The sequence below is a fragment of the Lissotriton vulgaris genome, chromosome 1_2, assembly GCF_964263255.1.
Source record: "Lissotriton vulgaris chromosome 1_2, aLisVul1.2, whole genome shotgun sequence".
Lineage (NCBI taxonomy): Eukaryota > Metazoa > Chordata > Amphibia > Caudata > Salamandridae > Lissotriton > Lissotriton vulgaris.
In genome coordinates, this window is record NC_141686.1 from 41441359 (window position 1) to 41468418 (window position 27060).

General features: G+C 44.7%; 1 protein-coding gene across 2 annotated transcripts in view; it reads left to right on the forward strand.

The window, feature by feature from the left end:
* The window catches only part of DENND5B (DENN domain containing 5B), a 751805-nt gene that overhangs the window by 228694 nt on the left and 496051 nt on the right, over positions 1–27060 (forward strand). For both annotated transcript variants that reach the window (XM_086952789.1, XM_086952788.1), the window contains one exon: positions 25890–26556. In XM_086952789.1, coding sequence (XP_086808915.1) covers positions 25890–26556 — 667 coding nt within the window. The remainder of the gene's footprint in view (positions 1–25889; positions 26557–27060) is intronic.

Consider the following 27060-nt stretch of genomic DNA (forward strand, 5'->3'; position numbering starts at 1 on the left):
CAGCTCCGTCGACGACTTCACCGTCGACGACGACTTTTTCGACGATGACGGCTTCGTCGACGATAGGATCTAAAGCAGCGTCGACGTCGACGGCGACAACGTCGACGACAACAACGTCGACGAGTAAGATTACCCCGTCGACGAAGAGACCGTCGACGAAAGGCTCGACGACGAGGATGTCGACGGGGGCCTCGTCGACGGTGGTCCCGTCGACGACAGTTTTGGTTCCGACGGCTCCCTCGACGGTGACCGCGTCGCCGACGGCACCGTAGACGAAAATCATACTTTCAACGGCAAAGGCTTTTAAATCGTCACAGTCGAAGACTATGATTTCTATTCGGTCATTTCAGTCGTCCAGGGGTTCGGCGACTATCAGCAAATCTGCGGAATTCACATCATGGACGCAGATTTCACCTCTACCCCCGTCTTCTTTATTGGAACAAGACTCAGATGGAGAGGAGTCCTCAGGTGCTGCCTACAGCCCTTCACAGCTCAAAATAAAGAGCCAGGACACAGACGAAGAAGAGGTATTTTCCTTCAAGGACAGAGCTCAGTCTTCTAGATATGAGTCTTTCCAGGAAACATGTGATTATAATGAGGAAGAAGAGCAACAAGAGGAATCACGAGAGGAAGAGCGACAGGAGACAGTTTCCATACCTGTGTCTCTTGTATCTGACCTCAGGTTCATGATAAACGACTACTACCGTCGTTTTCCGGAGGCAAACGCTCCTCAATCATCTTCGCCGGTGGCTTCCTCGCAACCTCCAAGGACACAATCTACCTCTCAGGAGCAGGGGGTGAGATCACCGCCAGTGATAACAATAAGGGATGACCTAACGGAATCCGACGAGGATGATCAACCTGAAGAAGGGGATGCTACGGGGCAGGAATGGAATGAATACATCTTGCCATCGGCCCTGTCACCTACCCCGCTGCCATCCACCTCTCCTCCTCAAGACATCGGAGGGTTCCATGACATCATGGAGAAGGCGGCTAAGAGATTTAATTTGGATATGGAAGTTAAAGAAACGGAATGTTTCTTGTATGATTTCAAGGATGATGCCAGGAAATCAACTCGATCAATACCGATTTATCCCTCACGTTTGGGAAGAGGGCCTAAAAATTTTAAAGACACCGGCTTCCATAGTGGTTTCTGTTCCAAGAATCGAAAAAAAGTATAGAGCGCCAGAGTCTGCTGCAGCCTGTCTAATAGGACACCCCAGACCGGAGTCAGTTGTGACGCAGGCGGCGCAGAGGAATTCAAAGAACCCGGTGGCTACTTCCTTGGTGCCACCAGACAAAGAAGGACGGAGAATGGACGGTGCCGGTAAGAGGTTTGTGGTCATGGCAGCCTCTACTATTAAAGCAGCCAATGCTATGGCCCTTATTAGCCGTTTCAACAGGTAAATGTGGTCAGATCTGGCACCCATACTGTCTGCGCTACCGGACGATAGGAAGGAGGAAGCGGCGGCTATCCTCAAGGACGGAGCAAAGTCTGCTGCTGAATCAATTGACATCGCCATGGACTTTTCATCTATGGCTTTCAGACAGATGGCTGGGGCAGTTTCGCTTCGCAGACAAGGTTGGCTTAAAGCAACATCGTTTCGTACGGAGGTGCAGGCGAAAATTGTAGATATGCCATTTGATGGCGAAAATTTATTTGGGAAACATAGACGAAGCGCTACAAGGCATCAAATCTGACACGGATATTCCTAGAGCGCTGGGGTCTCTTCAACAAGGACGGTTTCAGTCCTTTCGTAAAAGGGGTGCAAGAGGTCAATTCAATCAGAGATCCTCATATCAGACCAACAGATATCAGCCTTATAACCAACAGGGATATCGACAATACAATTCAAACACCCAGTACAGGCCCTCCAACTCCTCTTACCAGCAGCAGTCTAGGGGCAAATCAAACACCAGAGGGAAGAATCAACAGTCTAACAGACGTCAATGATTTCAGGCTGGCGCTCCCCACACAGCAGATCCCGGAAAACGACCACTATCTGTCTCAATACTTCAACAACTGGATGTCCATAACATCGGACAAATGGGTTTTAGACGTCATAAGCAGAGGTCATACCCTAGAATTTGTAGAAATGCCACCAGATCATCCCCCGGTGCTCAGGCTCAACCAACATCGTCAGGAGTTGCAGAAGGAAGTCCACTCGATTCTGCAAAAGGGAATCATAGAAGAAGTGCCGCAACATCTCAGAGGGAAAGGCTTCTATTTGCATTTCTTCCTCATCAAAAAGAAACAAACCCTGAAATGGAGACAGGTATTGGATTTGAGGGATCTGAATCAATACATAAAAAAGATTCCCTTCAGAATGCTCTCAATACAAGAGATCCTCCAAATGTTAAAGGAGAAAGACTACATGGCGTCTTTGGATCTCATGGATGCGTACTTCCATATTCCAATTCATCAAAGCACAGAAAATACTTAAGATTCATCGTGGAGAGTCGCCATTTTCAATTCAAGGTCCTTCCATTCGGCCTCAAATCGGCCCCCAGGGCGTTCACCAAATGCATGGCCCCGGTGGCGGCCCATTTAAGATTGCAAGGGCATTACATTTATCCATATCTGGACGACTGGCTGGTGACAGGTCCATCATTCAGAGAAACAACAAGGTCTCTTCAGTGCTGCATTCGGCTATTTCAGCGCTTGGGACTAAGTACCAACTTGGAGAAATCCTCGCTGACTCCAGCCCAGGGCATCCACTTCTTAGGGGCATGGATATGCACCAAGGCAGTGAAAGCTTATCCTTCCGAAGACCGAATGAGAAAGATAATGGGTCTAGCAACGATCCTTCAGACAAAAAGGTCCACTTCTGTGAGAATGTACAAATCCATGTTGGGGATGATATCATCCTGCATCCCACTGGTGCCAAATTGCCTTCTTCGAATGAGACCTTTGCAGGAACAACTGGACGAGCAGTGGGTTCAGTCCAAAGGAACCTTCGAGGATCGGATTACCATCACGAACCGTATGAAGGTGGCCATGTCATGGTGGAAGGTTCAGAAGAACTTGGATCAGGGCTTGAACTTTGTACCTCAAGATCACGATTACGTGATGACAACGGACGCCTCGTTGCAAGGATGGGGCGCACATCTTCAAGAGCTGGAGATTCAGGGCCTCTGGTCAGACTAGGAAGCACAGCTTCACATAAACATGTTAAAACTCAAAGCTGTGTTTCTGGGGCTTCAAGCCTTCCTACCCAGGATACGACACTCGTCGGTGCTTATTCAAACGGACAGCACCACGACTATGTTTTATCTGCTAAAGCAGGGTGGAACAAGATCCAAACAACTGTCGATGTTGGCGCAAAGAATCTGGAAATGGCTGATAAACCACGGCATTTCAATTCAGGTGCAACATATACAGGGCATCCTCAACACACGAGCAGATGCCCTGAGTCGCACATCGAACGTGACACACGAGTGGGAACTGCACGTCAATCAGCTTCACAAACTGTTTCAAAGGTGGGGCACTCCCACATTAGACTTGTTCGCAACCAGAGACAATTCAAAGTGCGTCCAGTTACCCTCAGCAAGATTCCAGGGGAAATGCATTCCACATGGACTGGACGGGAAGGTTTACCTATGCGTTCCCTCCGTTTCCATTAATACCGCGAGTACTTCGCAAAATGAGGTTAGAACCGTGTCATGTCATACTGATAGCACCAGCCTGGCCGAGGCAGGCATGGTTTTCAGAACTGCTACAGATGTCAAAGGGCAGCAAAGTCCAGCTTCCGACATTCCAGAACCTCATTTCCATGAAAGATGGTCAGATTCTGCATCCGGACCTACAATCGCTAAAATTGTCTGCATGGAACCTCATGAGCGGGAATTCCAAGACTTAAACATTCCACAGGAATGCAGACATATTCTGTCGCAAGCCAGAGCTATGTCAACCAACAAGACATATGCAGCAAAATGGACTCGTTTCTGCCACTGGTGTGACAGTCAAAACTTACACCCGTTAACAGTACACCCCGAAGCTATTCTACCTTACCTGTTGTCGTTATCTAAGGCGGGTCTGTCACATGCCTCGGTGAAGGTACACTTGGCAGCAATATCACGCTTCAGGAGAAAGCCAAGCGAGCCGTCTCTCTGGTCTTCCAGGCTAATAAAGGAGTTAATTAGAGGACTTTTTAGAGTTTTTCCGCCATGGCACCTCAATACAGTCCTGTCACAACTTATGAGGCCGCCTTTCGAGCCTATACACAAAACAGACTTACAGTTCCTATCGTGGAAGACAGCCCTGCTGCTTGCCCTAACATCAGCAAGGAGGGTTAGCGAAATTCAAGCCTATTTAGTGGAAGAGCCCTTTTTACAATTTCGCCAGGACAAGGTTATATTAAGGACCAATCCAACGTTTATACCCAAAGTCCCTACGTCTTTTCACCTCAACGAGCCTATTGTTTTGCAGAAAGAGCTTTACACTCTTTGGACATTGCTAGATGTTTGAAGTTCTACATTGAACGAACAAAGACATTTCGCAAATGCAAGCAATTGTTTATCGCATTTGAAGGACAAAGGAGAGGCCTCCCTCTGTCAAGACTAAGTATCGCCAGATGGATTTCATCGGCTATCTTGAAATGTCATGAAAAAGCGGGAAAGCCGCTCTTTTCCAAAGTGAATGCACATTCCACAAGGAAGATGGCGACATCAATGGCCTTGTTCGCAGGAGTGTCGCTCCCCGACATCTGCAGAGCAGCGACGTGGAAGAATGTGCATTCATTTACCAGGCACTACTGTCTGGACACTGCGTGGAAAGAGGACACAGCAGTGGGACAAGCTGTTCTGAAACGCCTATTTCAGTAAGGTATAATTTGATTATCTGTTAATTTTTCTATACAGTACATTGATATATGTTTGCATATATATATATATATCTGCATATATAGTATAATATTGTTATGGATTGTTCTATTATGTTTCTTTCAAGAACTTACATAATATATTTTATAGAGGATATGGTTGTTATTCCTATCTGACTTGTGTATTTTAGATCATGTTCTAACATTGCTTTACTGCAGAGCTTCCTTCTGGGTTCTATCCTGGAAACGCTGCAAATTTTGTGAGCACTGCTTACTACTCTGATACAAGCATGTGAATCTATGATAGATGTAATACTGGAGAAGGAATTAGTTACTTACCTGTACACTATAGTTCTCCAGTATTATCTTTCATAGATTCACATGCGCCCGCCCGCCCGTTTCCTAGGCAGAACCTGTTCTCGGTATTTATCCATGTCTCTCACTCTGGGACGGAAATCTGAGGCAGGAAGCTTCTGCTGGGCAGTGTGAGGGCAGGGCAGCAATGCAGATTGACTGTTTTTTGGACCAAACAATGAGGAGGTCTGGTTACCAAATACTACAGTCCCTATGGGGTTTTTCTATGCAGTTTTCTTCTCTATGATACTGCTTTGGTCATTCTGTTACCGTGAGACTCCCACCATGACGACGGGGAAGATACAAGCATGTGAATCTATGAAAGATAATACTGGAGAACTATAGTGTACAGGTAAGTAACTAATTCCTTTTTTTCTTTAAAATGGGAGAAATTTAAAGTGCAGAAAATTGTTCTGCAGAAATGCTCATAATAAGGGAAATTTTTCTGTGCTTGATTGAACATTTGTATACACTTGAAATGTTCCCCATAAAAAAGTTGTCTTTTTAAATTATACATATGACAGCCTATCTACCAGCCCCTGGGAGCAAGATGCCTGCTGTGTGTAAATGCAACAGTTTGAAATAGGAGAACATTCAACTTAAGAGTTAACTTTGTTTATATGTATTACATAAAAACAGACATTTTAATTTTCTCTGATTTCAAAGTGTCTTTACAAACAGCAAGCATATTACTCCCAGTGGCCTGTAGTCATTGTGCCATATCTTTAACAGGAACATACAGCCATTTGTTTAAATGTGAGGAATTTAGAGTGAAAAAACATGCGTTCTAAAACAGGAGGACTTAATAGGCTTACTTTAAAGTAGAGAAAAACATTAAGACAATGTTTCATAGAAATATTTTTTTTCACTTTAAATTTCCCCTATTTAAAAGAAAATGGCTGTATTTTTCAGTTATAAATATCGCACTCTGTCTCCGAGCCACCGGGAGTAACATGCTTGCCGTTTGTAAATCCGACCCTTTGAAAAGGGAGAAACTGAAAATGAAGAGTTAACTTAATATGGCCGGGATGCCCGCCACCCCCTCCCAACACCGATTCCCCATGGGAGGAGACAAACACAAGTTTGAGTTTTTGGAAGGCGGGGGGGAGTTACCCCCCCGGCCGTATTTATTAAAATATGAAACAAAATTTAAAACTTTAAATTAAAACGTTTCATAAATTATGTACAATTTTACTTTCATTAAGTTTTGATGTAGACATGTTCTTTGGCTAACCTTAACAGATCTCTAATACAAAGGTTTCCTAGCCGAGTCTAGCATCCTGAAAATGCATAACATTCTAAAATAAAATTGTACATCCTAGCATTAAGGGCCAACGGCAAGGTCTTAACCGGTGTCAGATCCCATATCTCAACTACCAATATATCAGAATGCATTTTAACAATAGTGACTAGCTTTTCACATTAAAATTTATTTTTTGACTAGACACTATTTTTTAGCTGAGTTTATCCTTTCTTCCTTTTTTTGATCTCTGGACACTTCTACATACACCAGAGGTAGCCTCGGGTGAGGCAGGCATCCAGCACGTTAATCGTTGACCCAATGACTATGCCAGGACTCCTGATGGGGCGGAGAAAAGATATACCGCAACGATAATACCAGGAAGTCTATGAGGGTTTTCGATAAAAAAACTAATGGTTTTGTAGAAACTAGTGCCCATTCTCCTTCTTTGATTAATGGTATCTGTAAGAAGGACAGCGTGGACTGGTCCCCCCCGCCCCCTTCCCCACACCCGCTTCCGCCGGAGCGGATATCCGGCCCCCGGGAAATTCGTAGGAGGGGAATATAGCCGTCTCCCCCCTGGGAGGGGCCGATGGCCGTCTCCCCCTAGGCGACCCATCCGTAGTGGGTGCCGCCTCCCTGTGGGAGGGGCCAATGGCCGCCTCCCCCCGGCCGCTCCCATCCGTACTGGGTGGCGCCCCCCCCGAGGGACCTTGAAATCACTGCTCACCGATCATGACCTTACCGCCCGACCAAAATAAATACGACAGTTGTTTTACCTACTAAGGGAAGAAAATCCGCCTAATCCGCCACAGCTTGATGATTCATCAACTTTCACATTTCTACAAAGGGAAAAAGTCCTAAAGCACAAGTCAATTATTATTATGTGATACATTCCTCCATTTTCTACAAGGGAAAAAAGGCCTACACACATTTATTCAATCAAAGGCATATATTACTGCTGTAAATGTGACTGCATCTCTTTAATACATTCGAATATCACCAACAATTACTTTATTCAAACAAACATTGCAAAAGGGGCTGGTGGGTGGGTCAAAATTGCTGATTGTTCCGTCGAGGGCTCACGAGCAACGAGTTTTGCAGCCTTCCGAGCACTGGAACAAGAGGACTCTTCATTGGATTCCCGCTCTATTTATCCGTCTGCGGGAGGGCGGGGGCCCTCCTCGTGTACGCCCATCCGTGCGCGAACTTCCGGGCGGGTGTCTAGGACAACCCCTTCTGGGCGGGAAGGGCGTGCTCCGGCTATGCCGCTTTAGGCATACCAGCTGAACCACGCCCCCCGCCCAAAACAGTTTCCCGGGGGGATCGGGGCACCCATCCATACGTTCGGGGGGACCGAGTGGTCTTCCCTTTCCATATTGCCGGGATGCCCGCCACCCCCTCCCAACACCGATTCCCCATGGGAGGAGACAAACACAAGTTTGAGTTTTTGGAAGGCGGGGGGGAGTTACTCCCCCGGCCGTATTTATTAAAATATGAAACAAAATTTAAAACTTTAAATTAAAACGTTTCATAAATTATGTACAATTTTACTTTCATTACATTTTGATGTAGACATGTTCTTTGGCTAACCTTAACAGATCTCTAATACAAAGGTTTCCTAGCCGAGTCTAGCATCCTGAAAATGCATAACATTCTAAAATAAAATTGTACATCCTAGCATTAAGGGCCAACAGCAAGGTCTTAACCGGTGTCAGATCCCTACTACCAAATTCCCGCCCTCACGGTGTGAGTGGCGCATGCGCAGAGGACTTTACCCTCGTTGCCAACTGTAACTTCCCTTGTCGTGGGGGCCCCCTTTCACTCGACACCATCTTAAAGGTCGTCCGAGTTCCCGTGTGAGGTATCTGTAAGAAGGACAGCGTGGACTACCCCCCCCCCCCCCCCCCCCCCCCCCCTCCTTCCCCACACTCTCTTCCGCCGGAGCGGATATCCGGCCCCCTTGAAATTCGTAGGAGGGGCATATAGCCGTCTCCCCCCCTGGGAGGGGCCTATGGCCGTCTCCCCCCTAGGCGACCCATCCGTAGTGGGTGCCGCCTCCCTGTGGGAGGGGCCAATGGCCGCCTCCCCCCGGGCGCTCCCATCCGTACTGGGTGGCGCCCCCCCCTAGGGACCTTGAAGTCACTGCTCACCGATCATGACCTTACCGCCACAGGCTAGATAGTTGACTGACTATCTGGCCCCCCCACACCTCCTAAAGGTCATGCCTCCTCAATCCCACTAGCCATGCTATGAAGTCTCCTATGAGTAAATCATTCCCCGCCGTGGACAGGTGAACCCCATCATTCAAGTAACAGTGATCACCCCGAATACACCCATGGGGAATGCTTTGCAAATGCGCGGAGCGAAACAATTTCCCAATTTTATTGTTGACCCTCTTTACCGAGTGGTTTAACGCCGTTACAGAGAAACCCCCCCGCCAGACTTTCCTGGGGATCATGTGGGACCAGGCAATTGTGCACCCCGGGAGCCTCCTAGCCAACCAGCTGACTGCCGACAATATGTGTTCCACTAACACCCGTCTTCCCAGTCTTACCAAGTCATTTCCCCCCAAGTGCACTATGATTACAGATGGCGGTGACCTTTGCCGCCCTAAGAGTCCCTCCACAAACACTTAAAATTGGTCAAAACAGAGGCCTCCCTTCCCATGGAAGGTCACTCTGAACCCGTATTCCCCAGATGCGTGAGTCGCGTCACCTGCCATGAATACGTCCCCAGCACGCCTCAATTATGAGTGGCCCACGACCCATACCACTTGATCTCCAGACGGTGATCCTTGACCGCTGGTCCTCTGGTGTTGGGTCGATCCCCAATTCCGCCCCGCGTCACAGGCTTGTGAAACTGTAATTCAAACAAAAGACAACAAGCGTGAGTGCATTTCATCAGTCTTTTACAACATGTGCAGTCGCACATACCTCTTGAAACAGTTCGAGGACCAACGGCCCAGCTGTTTAACCTCTTCCGCACCCAGACCCCGGGCCGTAGCCCCAGTAGCGGCCCCTATTCTGAATGAGTGGGTCCCAGAATCGCACAGGTTCAAGCCCGTCGCAGCAATTGTCAGTGCCAGCACCCTCTGAAACTGAAATTTCGTCAATGGGGTGCCGTCCTTGTGTCTAAGCAGGCTCCCTCCCCATGTCGCCGGCCTCTGTGCCAGGTAGTCCTCCAAATACCTTATCGGACAACTGGGGCTCCCTCGGGCGCGCTGCACAACAACACTACTGCCCAAATCTTCCTGGTCTGTCTTGGACCTGGCTATCAAGATTAACATTGAATCACCCCGTATTTGAACGTGATCCCTGCACAGGCCTCCCTCCACATCCGTCTTGTTCCTCGCCACAAGTTCACTTACCCGCATGGCCCCATGGAATGCCAATGCGAAAGCCGCTCGGAACAGAACTACCTCGGAAGGGGAGGAGCATGTCTCATCAAGTTTTGCTAGTAGCAAAGACAATCTCTCTAAACCAATCGGGTGCCTTGTATCTTGTCTGCGACCCTCCAGGCGCTGCCAACCGCGGAGCGCCTTCCTGACTAGGAAGGAATCCGTCGGGTCCCGTATGCCATGGAGCTGTGCCATGAATGATATGGCCGCCCTATGTCTGTTGGCAGTTGCAGCTGATCGGCCTCCTTTATGAAGCGCCACTAAGAACCCCAGGAAGGATTCCTCCTGCCCCCAGCTATGTGTCCCCACCGGCCCTAAGAAGGCGCAGTATGAACGAAACGCTCCCTCATAGGATTTCCTCGTCCTGGGTGCTAAGCTGGCTGCCACGAGGTCCTGTAATCCGGGGCACCGATCAGCCATAGTGCTTCGGGGAATGGTGCCGCCACTAGATCCGCTGTAGATAGATAGCTCCTGAAAGCCTGCATGTGTGAACGAGAGAGTGCATCAGCTGCATTATTCAGTACACCCGGCACATGTTTTGCCCTGAACTGTACATTCAATCTCATGCATCGCAATACAATTTCTTTCAACAGTCTCAAGATCCACTTGCAGCGTGCTGCCTGGTGATTAATGCACTCAACCACCGTCATATTGTCAGACCAAAACACTACCGAGCGGTCCCTAAAATCTTCTGGCCATGCCAACAGAGCCACCCAAATGGGAAATGGCTCCAAGAACCCAATGTTACCTGTTAGGCCACTGGAGTGCCACCACGTCGGCCATACTTGCGCCGACCATCGGTTACCAAAGATTGCGCCAAATCCCACGCTCCCAGCTGAGTCGGTCCATAAACCCAGTTCGTCAGACGATGCTGTGGGTTTGTTCCACGCCACCCGACAGTTGAAGTCCACCAGGAATGCCAACCAAATGCGCATATCCTGGCGAACCTCTGCCGACAGTCTCGTGCGGTGGTGTCCCTCCTTGAGGCCGACCATAGCTTGTGCAATGGAACGTGAGAAGGGGCGAGCCATCGGTATTACTCTTAAGGCAAAGTTAAGCTGTCCCACTGTTTGTTGTAACTGGTGCAGGGTCACCTTCTCTTTACCCAGGCATTGTATTAAGGAAGCCCTGAACTTGGCCACCTTCTCCATTGGCAGACGGAAGCATCCCTCAACGGAATCGAGCTCAATTCCCAGAAACTCCAGTGTGGTAGATGGCACCACTGTCTTACCCGGCGCCAATGGGACCCCAAACTCCTGCATGAGAGTGCAGAAGTCCTGCAGTGTCTGTGCACATTTCGTAGTGCCTGCCGGCCCTAAGAACAGGAAGTCGTCTAAATAGTGCATCACCTGTCTATGCCCAGTGGCCTCGGTGAACGCCCATTCCAAAAAACAGCTGAACATTTCAAAATAAGCACAAGAAATTGTGCAACCCATGGGCATGCTTTTATCCATGTAATACTTCCCTTGGAACGTGAATCCTAGCAAGCGCTGGTCCCAAGGGTGTACCGGGAGCAACCTGAATGCTGATTCGATGTCTGATTTCGCCATCAAAGCACCGGGGCCCAGGCGGTTCAGTAGCTCGACGGCATCGTCGAACGATGCGTATCGAACTGAACATACTTCAGGGTCAATGGCTTCATTCACCGACAGATTGTGAATGAGTCTATACTCCTCTGGGTCTTTCTTCGGAACCACCCCTAGAGGTGAACACACGAAATCCGCAACTGGTGGGCATGGAAAAGGCCCTGCTACCCGTCCCAAGCTGACCTCTTTGGTAATTTTCTTGGCGGCCACTGCCGGGTTGTGTTGAACAGATAGCTGATTCTTACAAAAGGGGCTCCCCTGAAAATTCCCCGCCTGGATGTTGAAGCCATACAAGAAGCCATTCCTCAAAATCCCGGCGGATACATGATCAGGGTATTTGTTCAGCCAAGGAGTCAAAGCCAGGATGTCGATGGGCGAAGATGATTGCTTCCCAGGCATCACATCAATCCTGCTTGGATCCCCCCTTTCCTCCCGAACTACCGCTCTTGGACCTACAGCTACTTTCTGGGTGTGATGAGTTCCCACAGCCCGCACAAGCATGCCGGAACCTACATGTTCCCTGGGGCCTGTTACAGTTACCTCTGTTAAAACCCCAACAAACCCCACGCCTGCCCCCATTCCCGACGGTTTTGGGCTGTGATTCCCCACCGGCGTTTGCCCGAAAGGGCTGCGCCGGTCTTTGTTGGACTATCCCAGACCCGCTCCCGCCTGGCGAGGACGTACCCGCCGATCCAGGCAAGAGCTGTTTGTGCCATGACACCGTGTCGAGACAATCCCACGTTAAAGTCACATCAAACTCTTTAGATTTTCGAAAGTGAACATCATAACCCTTCCATTCATTCCCCCCGTACATCGAATAAAAATCCATGATCCTGTTCTGGTAACACGATAAATTGGGCAACACTTCGGGTTTACGTTCCCCCATTACTGCTGTAAATATAGAAAAGGCCTTCACCCAGTTCGCCATGGTCTCATCGACCCTAAATTCCGCCATCTTGGCCCGCCATACGCTGGGGTGCCATAAATCTTTCTGGGTTTTTGCGTACTCTATCTCACGATGGTCGGTCAACAGTGAAAACAAATTAATATATTTGTCCCCCCATATAATTTCCTTCGTGGCTGCCGGGATGTGCTGAGACAACCTTTCCTGCCTCGAAGGCACTGAACTCTCTCCAACCATTGGCAATGGGTTCTTACCGGGTTCAACCGCCGTGTCCACTGTCTTTGCTCGGCCATCCGTCGTGACTCCCGGTGCTACCTGTGGGGGAATATAAGGAACATTCGCCGTCCCGGCTTCCCTTGACTGCCGTAACTGCTCAATTATTATTCTGGCTTCCTCGGCCGGATCCCCCGCAGCCACTGCCCCCCCTGCCTTCTTCTTTAGCCAGGGTAACACTGCCGCTAACTGAAGGGCCAGTTCTGGTGGCATCTGATCATCCTCAACTGGTGTTATCACAACGGGGATTGGTAAACCCACGTCTGGACCTGGTACCGGGCTGTCCACCGGTACGACTGGGCCTGCTGGGGGCACCTCCGGGACTGGGCCCTCCCCGGAACCCGCCCTCCTCTTACTACGCTTCCCCTTACCCTCCGGGGCGACGTCCGGCAAGGCCGGTCCTATCACTTTCTTAGGCCGCCCCGAGAGGTTGTTCTGGGCTGCAATCTGCTTCTTAACCTCTGCTAAGCCCCGACCGATCGAATCCACTTTACCCAGTTTTCGGTCCATCACCGCCATTCGGTTCACCGAGGTGCGTAGCATTTTCTCCATCTCGGAGCTCTTTCCCGCTTTCTTGCCAGACATGCCTTCGATTACTCTGTCCGACTTGATCCACAAGGTCCTAGATCCTCCACCCGTCTGGCACTGAAATAGAAACAACAAAGATTACAAGTTCTCAAAATTGCTGCTTGTTCCGTCGAGGGCTCACGAGCAACGAGTGGTGCAGCCTTCCGAGCACTGGAACAAGAGGACGCTTCATTGGATTCCCGCTCTATTTATTCGTCTGCGGGAGGGCGGGGGCCCTCCTCGTGTACGCCCATCCGTGCGCGGACTTCCGGGCGGGTGTCTAGGACAACCCCTTTTGGGCAGGAAGGGCGTGCTCCGGCTACGCCGCTTTGGGCATACCAGCCGAACCACGCCCCCCGCCCAAAACAGTTTCCTGGGGGGATCGGGGCACCCATCCATACGTTCGGGGGGACCGAGTGGTCTTCCCTTTCCATCATTTTAACTTTCTCTCATTTAAAAACGTTCAGAAATATCATTTTGTTCTCATGCTGAAATTTTGAGTTAAGGACTTTTATTTAAGAGTTAAATAGGCTCTCCTTTCTGCAGCATGATACTGTAAGATAGACACAGCCTTTCATTAACTTCAAAAAGGAAAATACAATACTTATTTATTGCAGGTCTTAGTTAAAAATGAACTAAATGCTGGGAGCTAATCTGAAGGTTTCTGTAAGCTAATGGTAGCTTGCGATCGACTGGTTGGAGACACCTGGTCTAAAGCCTCCACACCATGTTAAAAAATATATATATTCTTCAATACAACCTATGAGCACAGGTGACCAAAAAGATAGATGTCTACAGTTAAAAACAAGAAAATACCTTTTTTTGTAACCTTTACCTGTTGTGAAGTAAAGCTTTCAAGGGAGTAGATCATGTGTGTTCAGCTCCAGTCCTCTGAGTGTAGAACCATGCCAGATTGTCATGATATCCAAATATGAAACTCAGATGCACAGATTTTAATTTGGGAACCATTTACATAAGCATTGGTTTAGCTTGAAAACCTGGCGCAATTACAGCCTTTGAATACTGTAATCATCGGCAGATTGCAGTTTTTATAATGACCATCCTAGGTTCTGGGTGGATGAGTGAATTTAAAGACCTACCAGCTTCATAATTCAAGAGGAACTCTCATGAATGACATTGTATGTCAACTCCTACCTTATTTCCTCCTGGCTTTAATCTTCATCAAAAAATGTCTTACCTATTTTCTTTCCTGAGCGGCATTTCTCTTCTCTTGAAGAAATTGTGGACTCTAGATAGGAGTGAGACCACACATATCTCAAAGGGAAGGCTGAATACCAGATAACCTAGATTGTATCTAATACGTCAAGTGTTTCTTTCTGAGTGACTTTTCCATATTCAGAATTGACACTCTGGTTTAGCAAGGAAGTTCTTCTCAAAATATTCTCTAAAATCTGTGCTTGTTTGATAAATTGTCAAATTAGGACTAAGATGGAACCAAGTTTGGACGTTAAGAAAAGTAACCTTCATGGCCTTGTGGTCCTAGACACGTGGATACAACATAAAGCCATTTCCCCCTCCCACACACCAACAGGCCCCGTTAGCTCTACAGATCAGATTTAATTCAGCAAGGTGCAGAGGTCATGGACCTACAGCTAGTTGAAACAAATGTCATTACCAAAGTCCTGCAATCTGGGTCAGCTTCCTCTAAGCCCTTACTCCCTTTTAACAAAGCCATAACTGATACTCTAATAGCCTCCTGGTCTAAGCCTTATTCTTGCCCCATGCTGAAAAGGCAGGAAGCCAGACGCCACAGACCAACACACTGCGTCCCTGATTTTCTGATGGACAACCTACATGGTCTAGGCTTCCACCATCGGGGTGAATCCCAATTGTATTTTTCCCTACGAACTCCCGTCCCTGGTCATAGAATCAAAGTGGATACAGGGATTCGAGAAAGTGTTGCCTTCACCAGCCTGGCCTTCGGGTCGATCATCGCAGTTTACTAATAATCCAATACTCACGTGCTGTCTGGGACATGGACAGCTAGATCTTGACAGCAGTTCCTGAAGAGTTTAGGCCTTCCTGGCTTAAACCATTCAGGGGTATCAGGATGCAGACGAACACATCATTTGTGTTTGCCTGGATACCAATGATTGCTTGGGGTGAGACGTAGGCCCCAGTGTGGTGCTATGAGGCCATTCACGGATGTCATCCAGATGATTTTCAGTAGCTAGACAAGCATTTCTTATGGATATGCCTTTGATGGATCCTACCTATTTAGTGAAAAAGCTGAGCCTGCCTTTAAATATTTAGAGAGAAACCCTGGCACTCACAAAAAATCACAATAAATTGATGACAATAATCTTTCAATCTAGCCTCAAAGGAAAACATGAAGAGAGATTCCCCTTAAAACAGGAAACATAATGAATGCAGTCATCTTATTCATCATTGATTCATTTTACATTGATTGATTTTTTTTGTGAGTGCCAGGGTTTCTTATGGAAATCTTTTACAAGCTACTTTTGTTTCTTGTATCATTGACACCTTAGGTAGTGGGGTGTTTTTCCCTGAGTGGCACCAAGTTTTTATTTTTTTGTGTGAACTGCAAGCCCATATCCTTTACAACTTTGAGGTGCGACCCGTGTATTCTCCACGACCCTCTCTTAGTCCTAAATATTTAGAGAGAGCTGGACCATGGCACGTTCTTTGGGCATCTCCAACTGTGCCAGGAAGTTTCCCCACTAAGTTTGCCCTTTCTGAGACTACTACGGTGTACAGACAGAACAAGGCCCCTCTGCCCCAACAGCAGTCACCCCATCATTTTGTGGGCCATGGACAAGGGATCAAGCAGGCACTGTTCAAGTCCCGTCCCTTACAGCATCCGCTGCCAAGCTTCTTTAGTTTGTCTTTGTGGCATATGTCCACCCTGTGTGAGAAACACTTCCTTCCAGGTGTTATGGGGATGAGCCTTGCATTTACACTGTGTTAAGTTGGCATGAGCTTATTAGAAGTTTAAACGCCATTTTTCTTTTCTGCTGCCTTTGCACACGGCACACATTATTATAAATGTTTAGAGTTTAGCAGAGTGTTTTGCTTCACAAAAGAATAATGTGTTTTTCTATATTAGCAGCCTTGCTTGGTAAGCTTTGTCTGAACAGTGAGTGCCGAGGCCTTCAAGGTTATTTCAACACAGTGGTTGTTGTTAGGACTGATCAGCGCACCTTCTAGACATAACATATATGGAGCTGTGGCCACCTCTGATTTTGGCGCATTTAATAATGCACTACGTAGGCATGATAACACACTTGGAGAACATTTGCATGCGGAGAACTGGTGCAGAAACTGATGGGATCCATTTCTACTAGGACCAAAGGTATGGGTCCGCCCTTGTAATACCAAGAGACCTTCTGTAGATATAAAATAACCTACTAGCTAGGGAGGGTGAGGTATAGGTGTATTCTAACCTGTTTCCATTTAGCATTGTAACATGCTTTCTCCCTTTGTATTTTATGGAATAGTAACTATGCTGATAATATTGTTGATTATAATATGTCTGCTTGTATTAGCTAAAATACTGCGCATTAGAAATAAATATTTCAAACTTGCACGTGTCTCCATTTACTCCCTGTTTTGGACTGGTATGAGAGTATAATGAAAGAGTGCACATTGCCTGAGGTATTCTAAGTTCCATGTTCTGGGTTGTCTAATCATTGGGGGTATGAAAGAACCAATGAGACACAGATTGCTAGTCTGGTAGGGGATATTGGCTACTAAGGTGAGTATTCACCCACTTCACCAACCTCAAACTCTGATCATAAGGTTGTTTGGGGAGCAAGTAATCACAGCCATCTAAGATGCTGTTAGATTTAGGTCATCTCTACTGGTTGTTGGCCTTGCATGACTATGGATCCAGACTGATCCATATAATCCCCAATTTTCAGTAATGATTTTTAAAACCTTACAGTTTTTTTTAAATGAACAGTTGTCTGATTGAAGCAATATAAAAAGATGTGTGTTGTCATTAGGGGTGGGCGGAATTTGCGTAGTCTCGCTGCGTAAAGCCCAGCGAAACTGTAAAAAATCTCCACGAGCACGCAGAGTTCCGCGAATAAACTGAATTGCTTATTCTGCCCGTTCGCTATGCTTTTTTCCTGTCCGCAAATGCTGTGTGCGTGCCCGTGGGGGGCGGTTGGGGGGCTTGGGAATATCTTGCGAACATGCATTTTGAAAGCGCGAACTAGTAAAAAATCCTGCGAAGCCACGGATCGCGGAATTATGGGCAATTTCGTGTTTTTGCGTTTTGCAGAGAACACGAAATTACCCAAATTCCGTGAGCGGGACGGAATTTACCGCCCAGGCCTAGTTGTCATAAAAATATATTTCAGACTACCATGCTTGTTTAATTCTTTGAAAAAAAGAATTTCTCTTGATTGCCTTAATTATCTTATTAGAAAAGAAGCATTGATTTGGTATTGACAAATGCTCAGAAAACAATCATGACTTTGGAATGGAGAGCAGTATGTTTGCTCTTCCTGTCGTATGTAGAATTATCTTGCTTCATGGGTGTATTAATAACAGAAGATTGCTTATCAAGGCATGCGTGCTAAATGGTCCATAGTTTAATGTTTGACTCTACTACATTTTATTCTGAAGGCAGCCAAGGCATTGTAGCAGAGTGTTGTCTAATACGGTTGGTTCTGCTGCTTTTGCAAAAAGCAGGGATTTAATGAGAGAGCAGCATGTTTACACATGTTGCCTATGCTATGCTACTAAATAAAGCAATGCTAGAAATGTTTGCACGTTAACAAGTCCAACAGGCAAAATACTTCTGTGCTATAATGTGCAAAAACTAAAACGGCGAATCGACTGTACATGCTGACATTTCATAATACAGATAAATATTAAATAACACATTGCTGGTTAAATTATATATTGCTAAACAATAGCATGCTGTAGCTTAGGAATCTTAACGTGATACAGTTGCCAAAAATATTATTAACTACCAACTGCTGTTTACTTTGCCTCTGCAATTTAGTTGGTGAGCACTGTATCACGACTAAAATGTTACAGCTGTCCATCCCTAGGATGGCTGGTGATGGAGGCGTATGATTTGGTGTATTTTCACAAAACCTCCTGGCTGAGGTTTTCAATGCCTTCCTAACGCATGAAAAGAAAGTCAACCAATTGTTAAACTCCTTGATTGGAGTGATGTTTCTCTCAGATCAGTCCGTTTACAACAATCAAAAATGTGAAGAGTCTAAAGTTAGCTTTCAAGGTGGGTAGGGAACCCTGTTGTGTATTAAACTCCTTCATGGTTATGGTTTGTATGCCTTGCCACTACTTCTCAGGAACAACAATAATTTCCCTCAAATCCTTAGTGTTCTCTTCATCTCTCAAGTTACGTTAGCATGTACTGACTTTCTTTATCCGGAGAAAGTCCGACTGCTTCCACTCTGCATTGCACCTCTAAACCCGACTGCCTCAAAGCCTTTCTAGATGTCATGGCATAAACCTCACACAATGGAAATTCAAAAGCAAATGGATGACATTCTACCACTTGGCTTAATTCTGGGGATTACTTTGTAACTCATCACTGTCATGTATTTTACTTACTGCTTCATTGAGGCATGCTTCCAGGTAAATAAATGTAAAATCTACCAAATGGCCTGCAAGAAAAGTTTTGGAAAATCATTTGTCTCCTAGCTTGTTCACTGCTGCTTTGCTGTAGTCAGATCCTCCTCTAAAATAGGATCTTCGGTTTAGTTTTGTCTCTCTCTTAGATACCAGCTTTCAAAACTGATGCTATTTGTCATATCAGTTTTTCCAAATGAAAACTACATTCCTAGTAAACAATCAGCCAGGGAAGTCTGAGTTTCATGGTTTTTGCTACTTTGATCGTTGAACTGTTCTCATTGAGTTAAATTACAGTTCCAGAGGCATAATTTTTTTCACTTATCAGAGTAGGTACAGTTCACTAATGTGTTTTTTAGTCTTGATATATAGACTTTTTTCCAGACTATCCTAGGAGATGCTTTGTATCTTACTAGACTGGATGTTTTTATCATAGATCAACTTCTCTGTTTTTCACATACCAATGAAAATAGACTAGCCCTTGAAAAGATCAGTCTTGACCCTGTGCTTCCCCTGTTTCTTGCCTTCGCTTTGACCACAGTTAGCCACGCTTTATTGAAAGGGAAACGTCTGGTAGTTTTTGAAGGGGCAGCATAAATGCATAACTCAACTCTTGGCACTGTTTACAGCTGTAATTCTTTAAGACAGATTAGAGATAATTCCATTTCCACCCCATCAGACCATATCAATCTCCTCATTTTCACCTCTATCCCCTCCCCTCTCTTACATGTAATTAAAGAGTGGTGCTACAATGCAAGGCCACCGCAATACATTTAGTCAATGGCGATCAGCTGTTTTGTATTCTTACTCCTTTCTTATTGTTTCCACGTACTGTAGTGTTGTCACAGATTTTCATTTCACCCATTTGGTGTTAAGTCTACCAAGCATTTGTCTACCTTCTCACATGCCCTCTGGAACCCACAGTTCTGTACCAAGTCTAGCTTGTCTCTGTCTCTCAGTGCCATTTTTTCAACTGTCGGTCACATTCTTGCCTCTTGCATTTCTTTATTACTGCAGGTTTATCGATATATATATTTATATATATATATTTTTTTTTAATCAATTTTTTTTTAACTTCTATGGACCCCCCATTGAATCACTACTGGAAGGTGGGGAGCCGTAGCAATGTACATGATTTTACCCTCAAAATAATACACACAAAATACACAAATATAAACACAACAAAAATAGTTTTTTTTTAAGTTTGCTAGCAAAAGAAGGAAACAACTTAATATTTAAATATTGTGGTTGATGGTTGAAGTTTTTCAAAATGTTTTTTCTTTCTAAAAGAAAAAATAATAGTTTAGCCTCTAGTATATTAATTGATCTGTTTTGCTTTTAATGAACGCTCTATTTTTTTTATTGGTACCAGTGCATCAAATAAGGCCCCTAATTTTCGTTACTAAATTATGTTTGCTGTACTTGTGCTGCTCCTACAAATCAAGTGAACTCCTTCATGTTTATAGAGCATTTTAAAATATTTGGTTTAACCTTTTACTTTATCTGTCTACACTTTATTAATGTTAAATTTTCCAAATAGTAGCATTACCTCCCAGAGTAGGTGATACAGACCCTCGGTGATCTATGTTCCCCGTGTAAAAAACTGCTGTTTGTATTCTTTGGATCCGTTTTACTCAGCAGGAGAGAGAATATGCTCTTCTTGACATCTGTTCTTCCATTTTAGAATTTGTTTAAAGTGATTACAGTGCATGTTTGAGATTGTTCAATCTTTAAGCAGCTTTTGACACCATGAGCCACACCATTTTGTAAACCTGGTGGAGACTGTAGCATGGATGTCTGAAGTAATTTTGAGATGGTTTGCTTCCTTATGTGATAGAGAGTCTAGAGGCAGTATTGGCAATGAAGGGTGTCTGGTCCCCCCCTCCCCCCCCCCCCGCCCCCGTTCTAGCCCTCTTTTGTTAAATGTTTATATCCAACCACTGCACCAACTGTTGAAAGATCATAAAGTTTTGATTTTCAGAACTATGCAAATGTTGCTCATGTGGTCATTAGTTTGAAAAATGATCCTTCTAAAGATAGTAATCACATTTGAAAAATGTTCTTCAAAATGCAGTCCTGGATGAATTACAACTGGCTTAGCCTAAATTAGACTAAGATGAACGTAAGTCAGTCAACAAAAACTTTATTTGGTTATTCATAATCACAAAGTGCAGTGTATACAAAATATTTACTTTGTTCAACTGTTTAACATTTTAAATTTTTTTCAAGTTTAAAAGCTATTTATCTTACCCTAAAATGTCTTTCATTAACATTTGCATGCTTTCCATTAATTAATTCTCACATCCCGGGTTTTTTAAGTAATTCATACCTTACATTATTGTTCATAGAACTGACCATTTAGTTCTCGGATTGCTGTTGTAAGTCCACTTTTTGCAGAAGGTCAGTTATTTGTAAAAAGAATTTTAGCCCTCGACATTTCAATTTATTGGATGCCCCCCCCCCATCCAGCAGGTAACTGCTTGCCTGCAGGAGCAGATGTTTAATTCTAGGAAAATTGGTTTAAGGAGTGTCTTTCTTCGATCCTTGACTGTTGAACATGTGCACAGTAGAAGGCTTATGGATTCCGTTCTATATCCGCATAATCGGCAGTCTGTGTTTGGATGCCTGCCTTTCCATTTCGGAAGTAGATCTTTTGAATCGTGGGTTCTTAAAAGATGCCTTACGAAGCTCCTTTTTATGGTCGGGTGTAAATGTGCTGATACTCTTGTGGCCACAAGTGGGTAAAGGAGTTAATCACTGTCCACGTGTGTTGCTGGTTAGCCAGGATGTTTTTATCTTCCAAAAGCGACTTTACCTTTGCTGTAGCATTACTTGGCCTTTTGAATGCTGATCTCTCCATCTTGGTATCCCATGCTTCTTGGATGCCTAATTCGGCAAAAACTTTGCCCAGATGGGCAGCTCGATGAATTGGTTTGCTTTTGCTCCATATGAGCATCAATTTCTCTCCAACTTGTTAGTCAATGTTCCACCTTCTGAAGTTCGAAGTTTCCAGCATAATTTTATAAAAGTATTAATTCTTTGAAATTTCTGATTTTGAAGCCCGAATTCTAGACAGACCTTGGCTAGAAATGCTGCGGTTGGGAGGCTGAATACTGCTTTGTACTCCTTGATTTGTAAGATCAATTTCTTGAGTGTTGGATATCTTCCTAAGGAACGGGAGAGAATGATACTGCTCAAAGTTAAAAATGTAGGAGTCACTCTAGATGCTCCTTAACCATGGACCATCATATTTTAGCAGTTATTACCTCTTCTCGTAATCACTTAAAAATCCCTCGGTGTAATTTTCTATTGGTGTAACAAGATATGGCTAGAGTCATTGCAAGAAATTGGATTAAATTTGGGTTGGGTGACTACCCACCTCAAAGAACAATGAACACCCTTGTCAGGGTGAACCCTCAAAGTTTGGAAATTAACCTGATCTCAACCCGTGGCAGCGATGGCGCAGAACAGAATGACTTAACCTCGGACAATATATAAAGTACTTATGCAGTACCAGCGCAGTAATAAAGTCAGAATGCAAAATAATAAAAATTCCAAATCAAATTTTTAAAGTTGATTAACAATAAATACGCAAAATAGCACCAAAATGACAAACATCCAATAAGGGGAACTAAAGAGATGCATTTAAAAGGTTTTAAGTATAAATAGCATGACAAACACACCCGCGCCAAAGATTGTCAAAAGTCTCATTACAATTGAGTTAAGTTTGCATACTCCAATCCGGTTCATCCCGGTCAAAGATAATACCTCCTGACATCGTCCTTTATGACACAATTCACCACAGGAATGCATCTCTTAAGTCCTCTGGGCCTCATGGGAGGCACTTGGAGACTCAAAGGGTGTCAGGCAGAGGTGAACAGCAGGGTCCAGTCCAAGTCAGGTGCCACTGGTCAGCTGGGTACTTCTAGGAAATGGTGTCTGATAGCTTGCTGTCTCCCTGTAGCTTGAACAGGAGATCAGCCGTATTACTTTTTAGAGTCCACTTTGCCCTGTGCACAAGAGGGAACGGTCCAGTCCTTTGGAGCTTCTCAAGTAACAGACAGCAAGTCCAGTCGTATTCTGATCTTCCGCAGGTAGAGAAAGTGTTCTGAAGTAGGTCCCTGGAGGTTTCCCATTTATGCCTGTCACTAGCTAGTCGGTGGGGATGACTCCTGGGTACACCCTGAACTATAGGGTCAAAGTTTCCGGGCCCAGCCCTACCCACGTTGTGAATTTTCAAGATGGCCAATGTCTGCTGCCAAACCAAGGTTGGGCTCTACGGTGGTGTGAGTGGAGTGTACTATTGTAGTCCTAGTGTCTGCCCACATTTAACAGTTTGCGGCAGCCACTGTACCATAATACAGTTAGACGCAGACATATGTTAGGACAAAAGCAGACCCCTTCAACAGCTATATAGTGGATCCACAAGAATTGTTTTCACATCTTGTTCTCTCCCCTTTTAGTGTATCCCAAGTGTCATATGTGAACCCAGCTGACTGTCAAGCAGGATTTGGCACTATTGTGAAAAAGGATGCCCACACCCCCACCCTGCATATTCTGTGGTGTTCAGAGGAGTCATCCCTGCCCATTCAGGTCAGCCTATTGTTTGCTGCTGAGAGGCATTTCATACCTACTCACATCTGTTCAAGGCTAATTACTGGCTGGTAGAACCAGGAGGGCCAATGCAAATTAGCCTCCAGAACTTGAACCAGCTTTCTAAAAGTTACTTTTCCTTAATAATTAATAAGAATCCAACTTCGCAGTTGCCTTGAATTTGTATTGAGTATTAAAAATAGTTGGTTAATTATTTTTCCAGCTGGTTCCATTCCCGAGTACAGTATTAGTGTTTAAACTGTACTGTCGGTTTCTTCATAGAACGGCTCGGCCTACCACACTGAAAATAGTTTCTGGGTGTTAATCACTGTAAGGACATGATAGCATTAAAGTTCTAATGTCCTATTTTTAAATACCATGAACCCTGCCTTGTGGGTTAAAAGGCCTAAATATGTGCGATTAATATTTAAAAGGGATTTTTGAACTGTATCAAAAGGGTGTATTTTGACAGGTGGAATTTAAGTTTTTACTCTGTTACATTTAAGCTACAAATCTAGACCTGAATCCCCGGTTGCGTTGACACTGTAGTCGATGGCACAATATGTACTGCAGTCCACTAGTGTAATTTAACTTCCAGGCCCCGGGTACTTTCTGTACCATATATTATGAACTTATAGGCAAGATAAATATGCCAATTAGGAGTCAGAAAAGGCAGCCATGTTAAAATTGGGAGACCAGGCCCTTTACTACTAATTAGCCGGCGTAAAAAGGGCACAGAGTTGTAGGACCAGTTCAAATATAGGGTCCGGCAAAAGGAGGAAAAATTGGGTGGCGATGCCCCTACAATCATAGTCTTGGCTAAACTGAATACATTTTTCCCTACTGGCAGGGACTGCAAGTGCTGCATAACTATGATGCAAGACCAGTATCCTATTCATTCAACAGAGCTCACTGTAGTAAATAACTTCGTAGATAGCACTGGATCCCAGTGAATTTAAGGGTTTAGTTGTACTTTTATGTTAAGCAGAGAATTATATATGTAACGTTCTGTAGTATGTCAAACGTAGACTGAGGCTATCTATACTGGCTGTTGCTTATACTTTTCCATCAATTTCCTATTCTCTCTGGGATGCATTATCAGAAGAAATTAGGTTAACAAGCAATTCTTACCATTTATAAGGCACTGGAAACACCGTTTTTAAGTTGGTGTCGTGGGTTTACACCCTGCCCACAGTTCTGGGTTGCAGCGATTTTTTTAGCACTATAGAAAGAACGACGATTCATTGATTGTTCATAAATGTTGCATATTAAATACTCAGAAAAAACGTCCCTAGTAACAGATTTTCTTGCTCAGAAATTCCACAATAATGGCACAGCTTCCATATTATCCAGTCCTATTTGCAGGAGTAAAGTCTTTGATTGATTGTCAGTTAGAAATTTGGGTACATTTTTGGGCATTTAAGTGGTACTTAAGATGTACAAAAACCCGTGAAAATATTGTTGTTAAATGGTATGTAGAAGCAGCAGTCACAAATTCTCATTTTATAGAGTAAATAGAATAATCGCATTTAAGCTGTACATTTAATTTGTTGGTGATATGTTTTTGGTGTCCATATCCTGCCTTCACACACAAAGCTTCTGACTTCTGTTAAGCCCGCAACTTCCCATTTATAAGTGCAAATTAATAATATATGCAACAGGATTGTAAATACCGTGCATTAGAATTCCTGGAGTAAAAGAGTCCTATCTAGTTATTTCCAAATTATGCCGTGCCAGGTTTTTGTTTGAAGTTTGTGTTGCTTATATTTGTTGAGTATTTTATTGATGGAACCTGGTATCAGCCGACTACCTATTCTCATGTGACAATGCATTCACCGAACCTTGGTGGGTGACACCGGTAAAAGCCGCCCTGTCACATTTGGGGCACTGGGGTGTTGGAGTATATCTGCACCTGTAGTTTTGAAATGGTTCAAACTGTTGGATATCCTATTAAGGTCCTAATCGTGAATGAGGTGGATGGAATTCCCTTCTCGAAGTCTGCTCAGCCTAGTCACAAGTGGGCCAGTGTTCCCGTACTCAGATTTATGGGTTGCAGGGGCACAGGACCGGATTTCCTCAGCTGGATGTTCCAGCAAGTAAAGTCGTTGTGGGGAAAAGAGCTGACCAATTTCTTTTCACCCCATTCCGATTACCCTTTCTATTGACAGTCACCTCTGCCCTGCCAGCCCGCTTCTCTTACAGAACAAGGATTACTGCGAGGAACTCTGCCCAGTAAAACCTGGTCTGAACAGTTATCCCCTATTTGATGCTAATTAACCAGTATTGCAGGGATTCCATGAGGTAATTCTGGCCCATATTCATCAGTCTGGCCGCCCAGCATTTCCTCTTGGAATTCCACACTACTTTTTTCGGGCCCTTAGTCTGAAAGCTAGACAGCTAGGATTAGTCTTTTGTAACCCTTCAGATGCCTTTAAAGATAGACATAAAAAATGCGAATTTCAAACATCACACTGAAAAGAAAAAAAATACAGCTAGCAATTTATAATGTGTCATTTTGTAATACTGAAAATTATTAATTGACTTGTTTTCATATTTGCAGCTATGCATGCCCAAAGGCCTAAGCTTCAGGACGCAAGCTGATAACAGAGACCCTCAGTTCCATTCATTCATCATCACCCGGGAAGATGGCTCTCGTACTTATGGATTTTGTCTCACATTTTATGAGGTGGTAACAAGTAAGCAAATCTGTACTGCTATGCAGACTCTTTACCAGATGCACAATGCAGAGCACTACAGCAGTGTATATGCCTCCTCGTCATGTAGCATGGATTCCCTAGCAAGCAGCACAGATGAAGGAGATGCAACGTCATTGGCCAAACTCCATCAGTACAATTCCTATGACATCAGCAAAGACACTTTGTATGTATCAAAGTGCATATGCCTCATTACCCCTCTGCCCTTCATGCAAGCCTGCAGGAAGTTTCTTTCACAACTCCACAAAGCCGTTACATCTCAGCAGCCACCACCACTCCCCCTGGAGAGCTACATCCATAACGTTCTTTACGAAGTTCCGCTTCCACCCCCAGGAAGGTCGCTAAAACTATATGGAGTTTATGAACCAATCATTTGCCAGAGGCCTGGCCTCAGTGAACTTCCGCTGTCGGACTACCCCCTTCGGGAAGCTTTTGAATTGTTGGGATTGGAAAATTTGGTACAGCTTTTCACTTGTGTTCTACTAGAGATGCAGATTCTTCTGTACTCCCAAGGTAAGAGATCTCAGCAAGTCTTGCAAAATACAAAGAGACAAATTGTTTGTGGATGTTTTGGAAAAATGAAAGCGTTAAGTGAAATCTTTGCAAATTGCCACATGTGGTTGGTGCTTCAGTTTGAATTCAATTCTGCAAGGCTTTGGCTAATTCCAACTGAACACACCTGAAGTAGTGCCTGAAAATATGTTGTTTGCTTTTTTAAAATTATTGTCCTGCATTTGTTTGGCGTTTAATACTTGGCATGATGTTGTCTAAATGTTTGTCAGATAAAGAGCACAATTATGATTCCGAAACTGGTATCTTAACTGTGCAATCATCTGTGTAGGTCCAGAGCTATCAGCTTAGAGCGTCACTAATAGGAAAGGTTATAAAAAAAACAGCATGAATGAATTGAAATGTTTGTTCCGTGTGTTTATTTTTCCCCTGACAGATGCTTTGTGGCTCCTTTACACTGACTCGACGTTACGGTTGTTGGGAGACAATATCTTCTTTAAGTCTCCA